This window comes from Triticum dicoccoides, chromosome 7B (assembly GCF_002162155.2).
Source record: "Triticum dicoccoides isolate Atlit2015 ecotype Zavitan chromosome 7B, WEW_v2.0, whole genome shotgun sequence".
NCBI classification, from domain to species: domain Eukaryota; kingdom Viridiplantae; phylum Streptophyta; class Magnoliopsida; order Poales; family Poaceae; genus Triticum; species Triticum dicoccoides.
Genome location: NC_041393.1, coordinates 420,378,577 through 420,397,122, shown reverse-complemented (window position 1 = coordinate 420,397,122; position 18,546 = coordinate 420,378,577). Strand labels below are relative to the sequence as shown.

At 45.8% G+C, this 18,546-nt stretch overlaps 2 protein-coding genes across 2 annotated transcripts; one reads left to right on the top strand and one right to left on the bottom strand.

The window, feature by feature from the left end:
- The first annotated feature begins 5,023 nt into the window (after positions 1–5,023).
- Positions 5,024–10,998, top strand: LOC119340656 (E3 ubiquitin-protein ligase CHIP-like). Its single transcript, XM_037612574.1, has 8 exons — positions 5,024–5,319; positions 8,094–8,161; positions 8,250–8,313; positions 9,247–9,318; positions 10,037–10,170; positions 10,248–10,377; positions 10,456–10,566; positions 10,662–10,998. The coding sequence occupies exons 1-8, from the start codon at positions 5,200–5,202 to the stop codon at positions 10,785–10,787; spliced, it is 825 nt and encodes a 274-aa protein (XP_037468471.1). The 5' UTR covers positions 5,024–5,199; the 3' UTR covers positions 10,788–10,998.
- A 674-nt stretch (positions 10,999–11,672) lies between these two features.
- On the bottom strand, positions 11,673–13,068 carry LOC119338955. Its single transcript, XM_037611156.1, has one exon. The coding sequence runs from the start codon at positions 13,066–13,068 to the stop codon at positions 11,767–11,769; it is 1,302 nt and encodes a 433-aa protein (XP_037467053.1). The 3' UTR covers positions 11,673–11,766.
- Positions 13,069–18,546: the final 5,478 nt, after the last annotated feature.

Here is an 18,546-nt window from a genome sequence, read left to right as displayed (position 1 = left end):
TTATAATAATATTAAATTGCTATGGGTACACAGAAAGTGTACCCAACAATATGCAACAGAGGCTCACAAGGGGGCCTAGTTGACTGGGTCAGCAGCCCAGTCAGTAGTCAACAATTTGACTGTTGACTGGTCAACCTGACCAATGGGTCCCATGTGTCAGTGTAACATTCTAATTAACATATTTTATTTATTTAAATTAAACTAATTAGCTAGTGGGCCTTGCCTGTCCGTGAGACACTAATTAATCTAATTAATCTAAACTAATCTATTTAGTTAATGCGGGGGCCTATGAGTCAGTGAGTGAAGTTTTTTTTGGGGGGGAGGGGGTGGGGGGGGTTAGTGGCTAACTAAGTGGCCTGACGGCCCGGTCCCACTTGGTAGTCGCCCAGGGCGGTGGCGACGCGGCGGAGGGCGTCGGGATTTGCTGCCCAATGTCCAAACGAGCGGCGGGACCCCGCGTTCGAACGAGCGCGGTAGTGCGCATCGAGCGGTGCGAGCGCCGTGGCCAGGGGCGGACTAAAATGGCAGCGGTGGCGACCAGAGGCGGTGGCTACTACAGGTGCTTGCCGGAAAGGGGCTACGACGCACGGCAGCAGGAGCTGGAGGGCTTGCTGGCCTCCTGGGGGTTCCAGGAGCCCGATGTGCGGCTCGAGCACGAGCTAGGCGTTCTATGGCTGCGGCGGCAATGCTACAGACGGCGGCGAGGCAAACCACAGGCATCAAAACAAGAGGGGGGACAGAAGGGAAGCGGGCGGTGCTCACCGAGGAGCATAAGGCAGCTCGTTGATGGCTTAGGAGCGCGGGGGTGGCTGGAGTTGAAGGGGATCGCCGGCGGTGGTCCGAGGAAGATGAAGCCCGGTCCGATGATGTAGGGGTCCCGAGCTCGAGCTCGTGGTCGGAGAGGAGGTAGCAGACGATGGAGGTGCGGGCGGACACCATCCTAGGGCGCGGGGAGGTCGGAGAGCACACGAGCGAGGGCATCCATGGCGATGGCGGCGGTTCGATTGCGGGTTGTGGGGAAAGGGGCGATTCGAGGAGAGGGAGAAGTGGGACTAGGGTTGCTAGGAGGGTCGAAGGAGATGCTCTTATCCTCCTCGGCAACCCTGTAGCAGCGCCGTGGAGAGCATCAAGCTAGGGTGGCCGTGGATGTGCGCCACGCCATCGCCTCAGCTCCCACAACCCTGAGGTAGGGGAAAAGGCCGACCAGTGTGGGCTAGGCCGCACGGTGGCTGTGGCCGGCCCAAGTGCACAGTAACACTATTTCCTTTTCTTTTCTATTGTCTTTTTCTTTTTCTGTTTTGTATTTTTTTACTATTTTGCATTAATCTAAGCTACCAAATGAATTTAGTTAAATGTGCAACTTAGCACATAAATACTAGGCAAGGTTTTGGGTTAGTCCAACCAGTTAAAAATATTTCGGAATAGTTGAATATTTGTTTAAATTAAATTGGTTCAATAAAATGCTGCTAGAACAGTTTTAAATAGCTCGTTTTTTATATTCTGAAAAACGCTGATTCTTACATGACAATTAGTTAGTGAATTTTTCCAACCCAACCTACATTTTTATTTTACCTTTTGAAAAATTTAATTATTCAACTTGCATTTGAATTGGTTTTCAACTATAGCTATATTACAGGGGTGTCACACCCATACTCCACTATGGTTGAGCCTCTCTTAGGCACATCTTTACATGTCCATTATCATGAGAATGGACAGCAGGCTTCAAGCATGATATCTCTTCACGATGCTTCACTTGAATTTGCATTACACAACCTTGATGACGATCACCACTTGATGTCATCTTTCATGGGTTATATGAGATCTTTCTCTTGATGCAAGCCCTTGGAAACATACCTAACTCCACAAAGAAACCCCACAAAGATCATGGGTTAGTAAACAAAGTGCAATGGACAATGCTTACCTCATCATGAGATTACTTGATCCCACTCGGTACATCTTCTACGCTTTGTGTGTTGATCAACTTGAACCCACTATTTGTACTTAGTCTTGATCAACCTTGTATCTTATCTTCTCTCTTCATAAAGGTTATGTATTGAAGGTAAACATGAATGTTCACATAATCTTCCTTTTCAAGACATGGTTGCAATAGCCTCAACTCTCATATGACCAATAGTTGGATAACTCCTTGAATAGCACCTTGGTCAACACATAATCTTCTTCTAATAACCTTGAAACCAACAAATGGTCTTGAAGAATTGCCTATGGACAAACCTTTCAAATATAACTCAAGGCAACCATTAGTTCATAAGGATTGTCATCAATTACCGAAACCAAACAAGGGGGCACCATCCTCTTTCAGTCGTGCACTTTCATCCTTCGTATTTGTATAACATATGGGTTATCTAAACCACCAATGAAGCAGTTGTAACCTACTAGAGAGGCCCAAGTCCATACCATAGCAGAGAGCGACATCTTCAGCCCCACTAGCACCATGGATTGAATCAAACTTGTTATTCGCTGCCACTATGAAGCAACCCTTGTCGTCATGAACAATGCCTCCAACTGTACCATGTCGATGGTCCTTGTCAAAGCCAACATTGGTAGTTAACCTTGATCACGTGTGGAGGTGGCTTTACACAACCATGATGCTTAATGCCACCCATAGACGTAGATTTAGAAAAGTAGGCAAGTGTGTTGATTGCCATTACAAATAGACCAAGACTAACATCCGTTCACCATGCCTGCATAGAGTATCTCCTCTCCAGCCATATATACCACGCCGCAACACTAGTGTCTCATGTAACCCAAGTTAGTTGAGCACTAGGAAGTCTACATTTGTAAAAGATGAGTTATACTCGACTATAGTTTTGTCATGTCTTGGCCACCACACATGGTTCATCCGACCAGTTCAAAGCTAAAGAGAAAGAGAAATGCATTCAATCTTCCACCCATGGATAAAAAAACATGGCATCACACACTTACCTTGATGTGCCATTTTTTCATAGGGTTTCCTCATGACAAAGCTTCTAAGACCAATGCGGTAGACGTGTCAACCAAAACCATCTTGAAATATGTTCAGATTGATCGAGAGCTTGATTTAAGCAATGTCTGTGTCAATTTTGAATTGTTTGAAATTTTAACATAATAGCAAAGATCAAACATGTACCTCATGAAAAGTCCAAGGACAAAAAATGGTAATTATGATGCTATTTTTGGGGATTGTGCTTACAAAAAGCTAAGGATTGCCTTGCCAAAACAGTCAATCTCGAAAAATCTGCCCCTGTGTTGCTCCGCATGAGCGACACGGGCTGCAAAACAAGCCATCTCCAGACAGCCGCCTCTCGGCCACCTCTGCCCTCATTGCCGCTAGGAAGTGCTGCCGGGCAAAGACTATGCGGCATCGGCGACACTCGAGCGTGGTCGTCCTCGTGGCTAGCTCGTGCTGGCGCTGATGCAAGAGTTGCTATGCGGGCTGCGATCATGGTGTTGAGATCTTTTCCTTGCGTAGGGCGACGGATCTAGGGTCCTCGCGCCCGGATCTGGTGTGGAGGCGACCATGGTGGCAGCCCGATGATTGCTCCCTGTGCCCTGGGTCGCCGGGCGATAGGGATGCGACACGAGGTGAGCCCAGCTTGCTGGTGCTTGTGTGGCGGGTCCCGATGGCTTCCGCGACGCGAATCTGGGCCGGGCACCCCCGGATCTGGTGCATGGTGGGCTGCTTCGATTCGGCTGGCGGCGGGCGACACTGTGGCGTGGTTTGGCCGTGTGTGGTCTGGCTCCAGCCGGTTCTGTCCCGCGCCATCAACAGCACTGGCTTCTGCGGTGGTGGGGTTGCGATGTCTTCTATTGCAGCGAGGATGTAGGGCGCGGCGGCGCCGCTCTTGGTAGTGGTTTTGGGGCTGTTATGGCAGCGCGAGGGGGCGTGGTGGTTTTGTCGGCCGTGTAGGTGGTGGTTGGCGGTGGCAGGCTGTGAGCGTGCTTGGTCGCCGTCATTTGTGATTGCTGTGGTGAAGACGAGTTTGGTGAGCTCCAGGTGAAAGCCTAGATTGACATCGGTCGATGGCGGCGTCGATGACGTCCTAGGTAGTAGTTCCCTCATTGGAGGAGTCTTGCAACCCCTTCACCCCTCGTCATCTACGCCATGAGCTCTTCGGGTGAAAACCCAATCTTCAACCTTGGCCGAAGTGGCCGTCAGAGGCTCCCCTTTTGGGGGCGACGCCTTGGAGGTCCGGTCCTTCATCCATTGGCGGTGACTTCTGTGGTTTTGTAGTTTCGTCATCGTCTAGGTGAGTGCGCGACTCAGGGGTTGTGTGGAAGTCGGAGTGGCGGCTCCCAAAGTCTACTCTGTGTGGTGTTTGGCTTTGGTCGCTAGGGTAACATGACCGTCGACTAGGTGGATCCACGGCCCTGGGGCCGGTGTGCAAGTCGGCGCGGCGGCGCCGAAGATCTCATGTGTGTAGGGGGTTGGTTTTGGCCTCTAGGGCGGCAAAGCCATCAACTAACTGGTGCACATCCTCAGGATCGATGTGGACGTCTGGGCGGCGGCTCCGGTCGCTTGGGTGACACTTTCGGCGATTCACTTGGTGCATATCCTCATCTAGCGTGTGCGTATATTGTAGATGTATCAGTTTTCATCCAGCTTTTCTTATAAATTGATCAATTCTTTTTTTTCTTAATGATGAAAAGGTAGAGCTCCTGCCTGTTGCTCGAAAGAAAAAAGAAACAGTTCATCTCCTTTTACACCGATTATGTATATGTTGTGAACTGTAAACTTAGTACTCCCTCTGTAAGATTGATCGTAATTTAGGTACTCCCTCTGTAAACTAATATAAGAGTGTTTAGATCACTAAAGTAGTGATCTAAACGCTCCTATATTAGTTTACGGAGGGAGTATTATTTATTAGATTCCCTAGAAAAGCAGTAGTAATTTATTAGAATTAACTTTTTACCGAGCTGCAAATATTTGGTCTATTTTTTCAACGAGCGTACCCGCGAATGCGAGCCATAACGTCTGAATTTTAGCCCTGGGATAGTCAAATAGAGGGGCCTCCGTGCAAAAACGGAAAAACGCACCCCAGGTTTTCCTCGTCTCGCGTTCGGGGGATCGATACAAATTCGAAAGGGGAAGAAGCCTCGAGGCGCACGCGACGATTTTTCCAGACCCAAATCTCCCCCCATTCTCCCACCCATCCACCAACCCCGTTCCTTCCTCGCCGGCACGAAGCCAGGCCGCCGGAGATGTCGCCGGCGGCGGACAGCGCATCGGGATCGAAGCGGCAGGCGGAGCTGCTCAAGCAGGAGGGCAACACCTGCTTCAAGAAGGACCGCATCAGCGCCGCCATCGACGCCTACACCGGGGTAAGCAGGGGTTGCTCGCGCTCGCCGCCGCGCGGCTAGCTTATCTTCGCGCGTCGATTTTTTGCTGGATTGGTGTCCCTATGCTCCATTTGCTTCAGACGATTCCGTGTGCTGCGGGATGGTTCAGCGGTGTGGAGCCCATTCTGCCGAGAATCGTGGCTAGTTTTTGGGCCGTTACTGTGATCAATCATCTGGAATTCGTGCCGAATTCTCCCGATTGCGTCCGAGTACCAACTGTAGCTTTGCTGAATTGTCTGACATGGAAGGCTATGCCATTACCCATATGTGTGTGCTTTTACCTTTGAGCAGTTAGGTGGCGTGATCAGTGATTACACATATTCTTGCCTATTTGTTAGCTGAGAGGAGCTACTTAACAGAACACCATTATGTCATTGTGCAGGTAAGAAATGCAGGATGAGTTACATTTAAGCATCTTGGGTGTTCATTTTCAATGCCGATGCTTATATTGGGTATTCATTTTCAATGCCGATGCTTTGTTAAGGCCTGCTCGGACCTTGGAGAAGAGAGAACAGAGAATGTGGTTTCTGTACCATTGTTTACTTTTACACCTGGGCATAGAAATTAGAAACTACTCGCGTATTTCTAGAAGTGTTGCATATGTGAACTCTATAAATTATAACTTCTGCTATGGTCACAAGAAAGATGGAATGTCGCGGCATGTTAAACATGTTTGCAATCCAGCTAAGACTACAATTTAGTTCTAGTTAATTGAGAAATCCTCTTGTCTTGCCTCTTCAAATCATGAGCTCTTTTAAGATGCTCCAGCTTGCCCTCTATGAGGTAACAGAAGTGAATACCTCTGAACTGTTCACTTGCTAAAATTAGCTGGAATTATATGACCATGTCCATTATAGAAGGCTATAGTCGGTGCCTTTCATCTTGTAAGATGCAAGGCCATTTGATTTCCCTCGTATTTGACTATACAGAAGGTAATTAATTATTGTCTTTTCGAGAACACAATGAAGTGAATCACAAATGTGCTTTTATTTGGAAACCTATTGCACAAATGGAAATAGACATAACGTGGTCTCCATGTTATACTTTCAAGCAGGTACATGCTGCAACCATATTTTATTTCACGAAAGAAAACTACAAATTCATCAAATATAAACATTAGTACATTGTCAAAATCAACATAGAAATGGTTTTAGGGTTACGTACGCCTTGTCATAGCAGTAGTACATTGTTAAGAGTTCTTTTCGATCGATCATACACATGTATGCATGTAGTAAACTGCTCAGATACGTATGTGTTTTCACGTACATGTTACATGTTTTCTCATGTTAACGTATACAGATGCGTACGTACGCTATGGGCCTTCCAAATATATTATTTCCGTTGATGCGCAATATACCAAAGTGGTCGGACCCTTCCCTGGACCCTGCGCAAGCGGGAGCTACATGCACCAGGTTGCCCTTTTTGATGCGCAATACACCAAATACAAAAGACATTGATGCCTATTTGGTAGTTACGGGTGACCTATTGCCCCCTAGCTGGTAATAGGCAGGTCCGGTTTGGATTTCAGGGGTCCCGGGGCGAAACCAAAGCCCGGGGCCCCTTAGTAATTGAAAACTAGTGCAAAGCTATATGATTCTCAAAAAAAAGCTATAGTTATAAGCTTATAGCCATTCCTCTCGGTTATTATGTTACCTTTGTGATATTAACTTCTATGTTTGCCCAAACATGCCTAAAAAGACGAATTACATCCAAGACACAAGTTGAACCTGGAGAACGAAAAATAGTACTCCCGTAGAAAGCGAGGATGTCGGTCGACATATCTCCTACATTATTAGTTGTGACAACGTAAGAAATTGTGATTAGGCTTTTAGGCAAATCCTGTGCGGATGTTGTTTTCGTACACTCGGGTCCTAGGTGCGTGTGCTCCCTTTATTTTAGAACAAATAAGGAATGAATTAGAAAAATTCAAAAACCAAAAAAAAAACGACGCAAGTAGATAATAGAATGAACTAGGTATCTTCAAGTTCATGTGAAAAAAATAGTGATTGAAGTACGCATGAGAAAGAGAAAATGAGGTGCTAGAACTGCAGGCTTGGGTGCTTTAAGTTTGATTTTGGTGCACATGCGACAGAAAGTGCTACGGAACTTAAAGTTCTACACATATTACTGACCCCAGTATTCGTTTTTTTGAAAAAGTTAGAAGAATGCAAATTATATTTTTAGAACCAGGAGTATTTCTTATGCTTTTTACCAAGGCTAGCGCGCTATCGTTTGGGAAAGAGAAGAGCAAGAATGAGGTAGCCTTTATTTTGTACGAGCAAAACTGTTGCTGCGAATGCACGTCATTTGCTCTGGAGTAAATAGTTTCTTTTAGCTAGCTAGAGTAAAATGGCACTCTCCAGTCAAGCGAACAAAGGATGCAAATGGGCCGCCGCTGCCTGTACTAGAGTTTATTGGATGTTTGCCATTTATCGATTTAGTTGGACACTTCAGTGCTTGGGCTCTAAAAGTTATTACCGACTTAGCTGGGCCGGCCGGCCCCCTAGAGGTTTAGGGGGCCAGGGCGGTTGCCCTGGCCGCCCTGTCCCAGGGCGGGGCCTGGTAATAGGTTACCATTTTTAATCTTGCTCCGTGGATCAATAAAAATGAATGGCCCAGAAAGTTTGGGAGCGTCTTAAAATTTCTCTTCATGGTTGTACAAATATTTATTCCGTCGACTTGGTGTGCCTTTTAATTTAGAATTCCTGCATTATTTACACCTTCCTTGCTAACTTCAGTATATTATTGGTTGACAGGCTATAGCTCTCTGCCAAAATGTTGCAGTATACTGGACCAACCGAGCACTGTGCTATAAGAAGCGGAAGTATGTGCAACTCTTATTTTCATTTATTTGTCGCGTCTTTGCATGGTCCAAGGTTTACATTGTACTGTGTCGCTATTGAATTTGGCAGTGAGTGGGCTAAGGTTGAGGAAGATTGTAGAATGGCTATCCATTATGACAGCCACTCCGTTAAGGTGAGTTTGTCTCTTGAGATTTATTTAGTAGTTAACCTCTTTAAATGCTTTGTTTATGTATTCCAAGGTCATGCTGCACATCATACTAAATAATTGAGAGATGTAGTCCACTTTACTGTTTTTCAGGGAATTTTCCTGTAGTGAAAACAACTCCCTCTGATCGAATGAATTAATGCAGCCTCTATACAATGTACTCTATACATTGTATAGAGGCTGCATCAATTCATTCGGATTGGACGGAGTAGCATTTTCCGTTTTGACCAAAGATGTAATGGATTGGATCTTTTACCCTGTTTTAAGAAACTCCTTGTAGCATGTATACGCACTCTAGTTAAGTTAGGCTTCATTCGGTATTGCAGGATCTTTTAGTGTGCACTTTATTCTGCAATTAGAAACTGGACCTAGACATATGAACAATTTGAGGTTGCACGGTGTTGACCTCTCAGTTGGGAGGTTACTTGAGATATGTAGCTATGTAGTTGTGCTCATTGTTAACTCAATATCGAGCTTGCGTTTTGTTTGCCTTGAGACATCTGAGCATAATGACCTTGAATGTATTGTGACATTCATCATCACTAAAAGTCAAAGTATGAATTGCCTCGTGAATCTGTAAGCAAACCTATTACCTGTAGTGTTCCTGCTTTAGGTAATGTATATATGCTTCAAATACCCTTGGTAAAAAGTTAATCATAAAAGTACATGTAGCATTTCAAGATTATTCAGCTTCCTTTTCAAAGAGAGAAAGTAAGAGATGGTTGCTTCAGGTTTGGACATTTTGAAATCGGCTTGAACGCCACTGTTCGAACTTGATGTTACACTGCATGTGACATAGTTTTCTTTTTGTTGAAAAAGCATCATCCTAATATTTTCCTTGCAATGTTAGTATGTTTATTCTCCTGTCTGTAGTGACAATTTTTTTTACTCTGTTGGTAGGCGCATTACATGCTTGGGCTTGCACTTCTCAACAGGCAGGAATTGGCTGGAGGAATAAAAGCACTAGAAAAGGTTCCTCTCTTGTTAAGCTCTTTGTTGCTCCAACTATAAATATTGATCTGACTATTTCAAGAAAATATTGACTTACCATTAACGCGAGTAACCCACTTATGGCTGATGGTTTAACTGCGCTTTACTGGCATTCTTTCCTGCCTTTTCCTCTTCACATATGCCCTAATGCTGTGTTTGGATGTTTGTATTGGACTCCAAATTATTTGTCATTCGTTAGATACCAATTTGGCCTTTTCAGAGACACAGTATTGATTGGGAGCACATCCTACTAACAAACACCTGCCTTACTTTTGTTCACTCATTTTGGTAATCTGCGAAGGGGAGCCTTGGCGCAGTGGTAAAGCTGCTGCCTTGTGAACATGAGGTCATGGGTTCAAGTCCTGGAAACAGCCTCTTGCAGAAATGTAGGGAAAGGCTGCGTACAATAGACCCAAAGTGGTCGGACCCTTCCCCAGACCCTGCGCAAGCGGGAGCTACATGCACTGGGGCTGCCCCCCCTTTTTATTTTGATAATTTGCAAATGTGATCTTAATCCGAGTTAAAAAAAATTGTTGTGCGGTGTTGATCATGGGTATAGTACCAACTACCAACACAAACAGGAAAGTACGATGCCAAATGCCAGCGTCGATGTAGTTTGCTCATTTGATGATGTTAGTTTAGTTGCAAAACAATTATGTTTATGCCATTTTTATTGATGAACCAAATTATGCAAAATTAGTCTTTGGAGCTTGGAAGGGGTGCACATCCTGCAAGCTATATGGTTGAAGAGATATGGCAAGAGCTTTCTAAAGCAAAATACATTGAATGGGAAGGCCTATCAAAAATGCGATCCTCTCAATTGCATAAACTGAAGTGCGTATCTATTGCTTAATTCATATCAGTGGGATGTATTGCAGTTCCTGTCTAACCTATCATTTGTCCATTTGCAGTGCAACATGTAAAGAAGCTCTAAAGAGCTATAATAGCCTTGATAATCCAACTGGAGACATGTCTGAAGAGCATCTAAATGAGCTAGACGAAGTTTTCAGGAAAGCTGCAAAGGCCGATACTCCAACAGAAGTATGAAACTGCCTTACATAGTATTTACTTATACCGGAAGGCCTGGTTTAATAATCAAACAACATGCATTTTGTGCAGGTTCCTGACCATCTCTGCTGCAAGATTACACTTGATATCTTCAGGGATCCAGTGATCACTCCAAGCGGAATTACTTATGAGAGGGCTGTGATTCTTGACCATTTAAACAGGGTAAGCGAGAAGCGTAAAATAAACACAAATCTCTTGAGACATAATTGGCTACTCATGTTTTGCGTACCAAACTCATGAGGCTTTCAAATTCGTAGGTTGGGAAATTTGACCCTGTGACCCGTGAACCACTGGAACCATTCCAACTAATATCAAACCTCGCCGTCAAGGAGGCTGTAGATGTATTTTTGAAGGAACATGGTTGGGCTTACAAGATCAGGTGATTGATTTGTACAATTGAATTGGTAGGGTACACCTTGATTGGAAGATTGGCAATACATAGTTCTGTTGTTCTGTTGACATCAAGGAAGTTGTACATACTTTCGAGTGTTGTTAAATTGGATTGGATCATACATAGAACTTGTCATGGGTACATGTGTAAGGAAATAGACATGTGGGTTTAGCAAGTGCAATTGCTGATATCTTGACATCCTTTGGCTATTTGTGGTCCTAAACGTTTTCAGAGCAGAGGGCAGGCCTGGCACAGTAGTGAAGTCCTCCCCACTTGTGCCAAGACGTCTTATTCGAACCAGTCTCTCTGCATTGCGACTAGGTTCCTATAATCCCTCCCTAGACCCCTCCGTTCCTAAATATAAGTCTTTTTAGAGATTCCAATGCAGACTATATACGGAGCAAAATGAGTGAATCTATACTCTAAAATATGTCTATATACATCCGTATATAGTTCTTATTGAAATCTCTAAAAAGACCCGTACTTAGGAACGCAGGGAGTATAATGTACTCCCTCCATCTCCCAAAAGAAGGCCTATAAATTTTGTCTTGAAGTCAAACGTTCGATTGAGTTTGTGATCAACAATCCATTGCACTGTTTGGCTTGAGACAAATTTTATAGGCTTCCTTTTTGAAGGAGGGTGTACATCATTGCTGGTAGTGGATTGTTTGGATTCGGCTTTTGCTTTAGGAATGTCGAACAAAATCCAAGTCCAGTGTGCTTAGCTCAACTACGTAGATAGTTCAGTTCAGAAATAACCATGGTAGGAGTAGTGAACTTGAATTTGATGAGAATTGAGTAGGGCAAAATAGCACGAAAAGAAAACGCATGATGAAATTGTTCTGTTTCCCGATAGATATAGAAGTTACAATGTTCTCAGACCGCCCAGCAGTACTTCGGTTGCGAAAAACAGTTCAGCCTCCAGATTACAGTTTGTTTGGTTCAGGTTCTTGCCTAAGTCAGTCTCCGAGTCATGTCATGGGCTTCTGGAGCAGCGCCGAGAGGTACCACTCGTTCTTCTCCACTCCGCCGTCCGGCTTCTGGCCGGCGTTCCACCGCAGCCTCTTGAACCCCACGCGGTGAAGCATTGGAGCGTACGTTGCGTTCAGCTGCGCGCCGGGGAACACGAAGTGGTCCAGCCAGAACAGCCCCCCGGGCCTGAGAACCCTGTAGACGTCGAACAGCGCGAACTCCAGCGCCACGCCGTCGCCGGGCACCATCCAGCCGCCCGTCAGCTCGCGTCCCGCGTGTACGACGTCGAGCGTGCCGTCGAAGAAGGGCAGGCGGCGCGCCGGGCCGACGTGCAGTGGTATGAGCCCCCGCGAGGCGATGAAGCTGCCGAACGGCGCCCCAGTGTTGGTGGTCGCGGTCACTACGGTCACCCCGTGCTCGCGCATCCGGGCCGCGAACGTGCCGCCCCCGCCGCCGATGTCGAGTCCGATGCGCACCGTGCCCTTGGGCTTGGCCGCGAGCGCCGTGTCGACGGAGTAGGCGAGCGCGGCGTCGTCGCGCGTCCACAGGCCCTTCTCGCGCCGGCCGCGGAGGTCGAAGCCCAAGCCGCGGCTCGCCATGCACGAGTAGTTCTTGCACGGGTGGTATGCGTCCCAGACGACGCTGGCGTCCGCCGGCATTGACCACAGGCTCTTCGGCAGCGGCGCTGGCTCCACGTACCCCGCCGGTGACCGCGGCCGGCAACGCCGCCGAGGCAGGGGCTCGCAGCCCCCACGCATGAGCAAGTGCTCGAGCGCCGCGTCGGACGGGCACTCGCCGCCGGGCTTGTAGTCCATGTATCGCTCGAGCTCGTCCTGGAAGCGGCCGCACTCGTGGCCAAGAGCCGCCTCGCCGGCGGTGGCGTTCCCGACAGCCAGCTTGAGCTCGCCGGCCAGCTCGCGCGCCCACCACCCGTTGCCGGACGCGGGCGCCTCCTCCTTCTGCTGATCATCGCCGCCGCGCGCTTCGGCGAGGAGGGTCTGGAGGAGCGCGGTGGCGGTGCCGAGGCGCGCGTGGAGGCCCGCGAGCTCGACGCGGCTGGACTCGAGCGCGGACCGCGTGGCATTGAGGTCCGCGAGGAGGGCGGCGGAGTCGTCCCAGAGGCGGACGGTGGCGGGCTCGTAGCGGCGGACGACCGAGGCGCCGGCGCCGGAGGAGAGGAGGATGGAGGTGGTGTTGGTGACCAGGAAGAGCAGCAGCGTCACCGTGGTCGTGCTGCATCTGCACCACCGCCTCCTGTTGGGGGGGCTGAGTTGCTTCTTCCCCAGCAGTTCGCCCTCCATTTGATTCTCCCCTCCCAACCTGTATCTAGCTACGTACTGCTCGCGATGCAGGTTTTGGTTCTAAGTGCCTAGTGGAGGATTGATCGATCGAGCTTGATTCAATTACGTTGCGTAGGACGTGGAAAGGAGGGAGCAAGACGCTTGCAGATCCATACTACTACAACGTTAATGCACGTTCATGTTGCTTAGTCCGCAGTGAATCTGGAGGTCGTTTGGTGTCCATTACCGAAATGCGAGGAGCGAATCCAGGTCCATGGTTGCCTTCGCTACAAGCCAGATTAAAGAAATGATAGCAGCCGGTCCTGTTAAATTCATGCTTCAGCCACCCATTCAAAAGTCCGAACTGATGAAGGGAGGTGGGCAATATACTTCAACACCTCCCCTCACGTCTAGACTATTTTAGCCCTTACACGTGGGATCGATATAGGCCGCAGAATCGTTTTATTTAATACTGCGTTGACAGGGTCTTGAAATAAGACCTCTTAGCTCTGGTACCATGTTAAAAGGGAGAAAGAGATCGGTGGAATATGATGGATGTATTATTGAGCCTTCAGGACGAGTATATATTTAGTACAAGACTTGGAGGGCAAGACGCCTCTTCTGGAGATAAGGTAGGAGACAGATTACAAATCCAAGACTACCAAATACATGTATCGCAAATATATCTCTAACAGGTCTGTCCTTGCTTAGAGATTCATGTCGTGTTTTCTAGTTTATGATTGCTTTTGTTTCATAGTATCACACATTCACACCCCGTGGCCGCGGTGATCGCCGAACGAGAGGAAGAAGGACACAGATAGATGACACATGAAGAAGGAACGAGAGAAAGATAGATGATGCGTAGATGTCATATGCACGAGTAGAACACAAGTGAGTTGTGGGCGATACAAGTCATACTGCTTACCAGGATGTCATACTTTGGTTCGGCGATATTGTGAGATGAAGCGGCCCGGACCGACATTACGCGTACGCTTACGCGAGACTGGTTTCACCGTTACGAGCACTCGTGCTTAAAGGTGGCTGGCGGGTGTCTGTCTCTCTCACTTTAACGGAATCGAGTGTGGCTACGCCCGGTCCTTGCGAAGGTTAAAACAGCACTAACTTGACGAACTATCATTGTAGTTTTGATGCGTAGGTAAGAACGGTTCTTGCTAAGCCCGCAGCAGCCACGTAAAATTTGCAACAACAAAGTAGAGGACGTCTAACTTGTTTTTGCAGGGCATGTTGTGATGTGATATGGTCAAGACGTGATGCTATATTTTAATGTATGAGATGATCATGTTTTGTAACCGAAGTTATCGGCAACTGGCAGGAGCCATATGGTTGTCGCTTTATTGTATGAAATGCAAACGCCTTGTAATTGCTTTACTTTATCACTAAGCGGTAGCGATAGTCGTAGAAGCAATAGATGGCGTAACGACAACGATGCTACGATGGAGATCAAGGTGTCGCGCCGGTGACGATGGTGATCACGACGGTGCTTCGAAGATGGAGATCACAAGCACAAGATGATGATGGCCATATCATATCACTTATATTGATTGCATGTGATGTTTATCCTTTATGCATCTTATCTTGCTTTGATTGACGGTAGCATTTTAAGATGATCTCTCACTAAAATTATCAAGAAGTGTTCTCCCTGAGTATGCACCGTTGCGAAAGTTCTTCGTGCTGAGACACCACGTGATGATCGGGTGTGATAGGCTCTACGTTCAAATACAACGGGTGCAAAACAGTTGCACACGCGGAATACTCAGGTTAAACTTGACGAGCCTAGCATATAACAGATATGGCCTCGGAACACGGAGACCGAAAGGTCGAGCGTGAATCATATAGTAGATATGATCAACATATTGATGTTCACCGTTGAAACTACTCCATCTCACGTGACGATCGGACATGGTGTAGTTGATATGGATCACGTAATCACTTAGAGGATTGAAGGGATGTCTATCTAAGTGGGAGTTCTTAAGTAATATGATTAATTGAACTTAAATTTATCATGAACTTAGTACCTGATAGTATTTTGCTTGTCTATATTTGTTGTAGATAGATGGCTCATGCTGTTGTTCCGTTGAATTTTAATGCGTTCCTTGAGAAAGCAAAGTTGAAAGATGATGGCAGCAATTACACGGACTAGGTCCGTAACCTGAGGATTATCCTCATTGCTGCACAGAAGAATTACATCCTGGAAGCACCGCTGGGTGCCAGGCCTGCTGCTAATGCAACTGACGATGTTAAGAACGTCTGGCAAAGCAAAGCTGATGACTACTCGATAGTTCAGTGTGCCATGCTTTACTGCTTAGAACCTGGTCTTCAATGATGTTTTGAACGTCATGGAGCATATGAGATGTTCCAGGAGTTGAAGTTAATATTTCAAGCAAATGCCCGGATTGAGAGATATGAAGTCTCCAATAAATTCTATAGCTGCAAGATGGAGGAGAATAGTTCTGTCAGTGAACACATACTCAAAATGTCTGGGTATAATAATCACTTGATTCAACTGGGAGTTAATCTTCCTGATGATAGTGTCATTGACAGAATTCTTCAATCACTGTCACCAAGCTACAAGAGCTTCGTGATGAACTATAATATGCAAGGGATGGACAAGACTATTCCCGAGCTCTTCGCAATGCTAAAAGCCGCGGAGGTAGAAATCAAGAAGGAGCATCAAGTGTTGATGGTTAACAAGACCACCAGTCTCAAGAAAAAGGGCAAAGGGAAGAAGAAGGGGAACTTTAAGAAGAACAACAAACAAGTTGCTGCTCAAGAGAAGAAACCCAAGTCTGGACCTAAGCCTGAAACTGAGTGCTTCTACTGCAAGCAGACTGGAAACTGGAAGCGGAACTGCCCCAAGTATTTGGCGGATAAGAAGGATGGTAAAGTGAACAAAGGTATATGTGATATACATGTTATTGACGTGTACCTTACTAATGCTCGCAGTAGCACCTGGGTATTTGATACTGGTTCTGTTGCTAATATTTGCAACTCGAAATAGGGACTACGGATTAAGCGAAGATTGGCTAAGGACGAGGTGACGATGCGCGTGGGAAATGGTTCCAAAATCGATGTGATCGCGGTCGGCACGCTACCTCTACATCTACCATCGGGATTAGTTTTAGACCTAAATAATTGTTATTTGGTGCCAGCGTTGAGCATGAACATTATATCTGGATCTTGTTTGATGCGAGACGGTTATTCATTTAAGTCAGAGAATAATGGTTGTTCTATTTATATGAGTAATATATTTTATGGTCATGCACCCTTGAAGAGTGGTCTATTTTTATTGAATCTCGATAGTAGTGATACACATATTCATAGTGTTGAAACCAAAAGATGCAGAGTTGATAATGATAGTGCAACTTATTTGTGGCACTGCCGTTTAGGTCATATCGGTGTAAAGCGCATGAAGAAACTCCATACTGATGGGCTTTTGGAATCACTTGATTATGAATCACTTGGTACTTGCGAACCGTGCCTCATGGGCAAGATGACTAAAACGCCGTTCTCCGGAACTATGGAGCGAGCAACTGATTTGTTGGAAATCATACATACTGATGTTTGTGGTCCAATGAATGTTGAGGCTCGCGGCGGGTATCGTTATTTTCTCACATTCACAGATGATTTGAGCAGATATGGGTATATCTACTTAATGAAACACAAGTCTGAAACATTTGAAAAGTTCAAAGAATTTCAGAGTGAAGTGGAAAATCATCGTAACAAGAAAATAAAATTTCTACGATCTGATCGTGGAGGAGAATATTTGACTTACGAGTGTGGTCTACACTTGAAACAATGTAGAATAGTTTCGCAACTCACGCCACCCGGAATACCACAACGAAATGGTGTGTCTGAATGTCGTAATCGTACTTTACTAGATATGGTGCGATCTATGATGTCTCTTACTGATTTACTGCTATCGTTTTGGGGTTATGCTTTAGAGACGGCCGCATTCACGTTAAATAGGGCACCATCAAAATCCATTGAGATGACACCTCATGAACTATGGTTTGGCAAGAAACCAAAGTTGTCGTTTCTTAAAGTTTGGGGTTGCGATGCTTATGTGAAGAAACTTCAACCAGATAAGCTCGAACCCAAATGGGAGAAATGTGTCTTCATAGGATACCCAAAAGAAACTGTTGGGTACACCTTCTATCACAGATCTGAGGGCAAGATTTTCGTTGCTAAATTTGGATCCTTTCTAGAGAAGGAGTTTCTCTCGAAAGAAGTGAGTGGGAGGAAAGTAGAACTTGATGAGGTAACTATACCTGCTCCCTTATTGGAAAGTAGTTCATCACAAGAACCGGTTCCTGTGACAACTACATCAATTAGTGAGGAAGCTAATGATATTGATCATGAAACTTCAGATCAAGTTTCTACTGAACCTCGTAGGTCTACCAGAGTAAGATCCGCACCAGAGTGGTACGGTAATCCTATTCTGGAAGTCATGTTACTTGACCATGATGAACCTACGAACTATGAGGAAGCGATGATGAGCCCAGATTCCGCAAAATGGCTAGAGGCCATGAAATCTGAGATGGGATCCATGTATGAGAACAAAGTATGGACTTTGGTTGACTTGCACGATGATCGGCAAGCCATTGAGAATAAATGGATCTTTAAGAAGAAGACTGACGCTGATGGTAATGTAACTATATATAAAGCTCGACTTGTTGCGAAAGGTTTTCGACAAGTTCAAGGGGTTGACTACGATGAGAATTTCTCACCCGTAGCGATGCTTAAGTCTGTCCGGATCATGTTAGCAATTGCCGCATTTTATGATTATGAAATTTGGCAAATGGATGTCAAAACTGCATTCTTGAATGGATTTCTAGAAGAAGAGTTGTATATGATGCAACCAGAAGGTTTTGTTGATCCAAAAGGTGCTAACAAAGTGTGCAAGCTCCAGCGATCCATTCATGGACTGGTGCAAGCATCTCGGAGTTGGAATAAACGCTTTGATAGTGTGATCAAAGCATATGGTTTTATGCAGACTTTTGGAGAAGCCTGTATTTACAAGAAAGTGAGTGGGAGCTCTATAGCATTTCTGATATTATATGTAGATGACATATTATTAATTGGAAATGATATAGAATTTCTGGATAGCATAAAGGGGTACTTGAATAAAAGTTTTTCTATGAAAGACCTCGGTGAAGCTGCTTATATATTGGGCATCAAGATTTATAGAGATAGATCAAGACGCTTAATTGGACTTTCACAAAGCACATACCTTGATAAAGTTTTGAAAAAGTTCAAAATGGACCAGGCAAAGAAAAGGTTCTTGCCCGTGCTACAAGGTGTGAAATTGAGTCAGACTCAATGCCCGACCACAGCAGAAGATAGAGAGAAAATGAAAGATGTTCCCTATGCTTCAGCCATAGGCTCTATCATGTATGCAATGCTGTGTACCAGACCTGACGTGTGCTTAGCAATAAGCTTGGTAGGAAGGTACCAAAGTAATCCAGGAGTGGATCACTG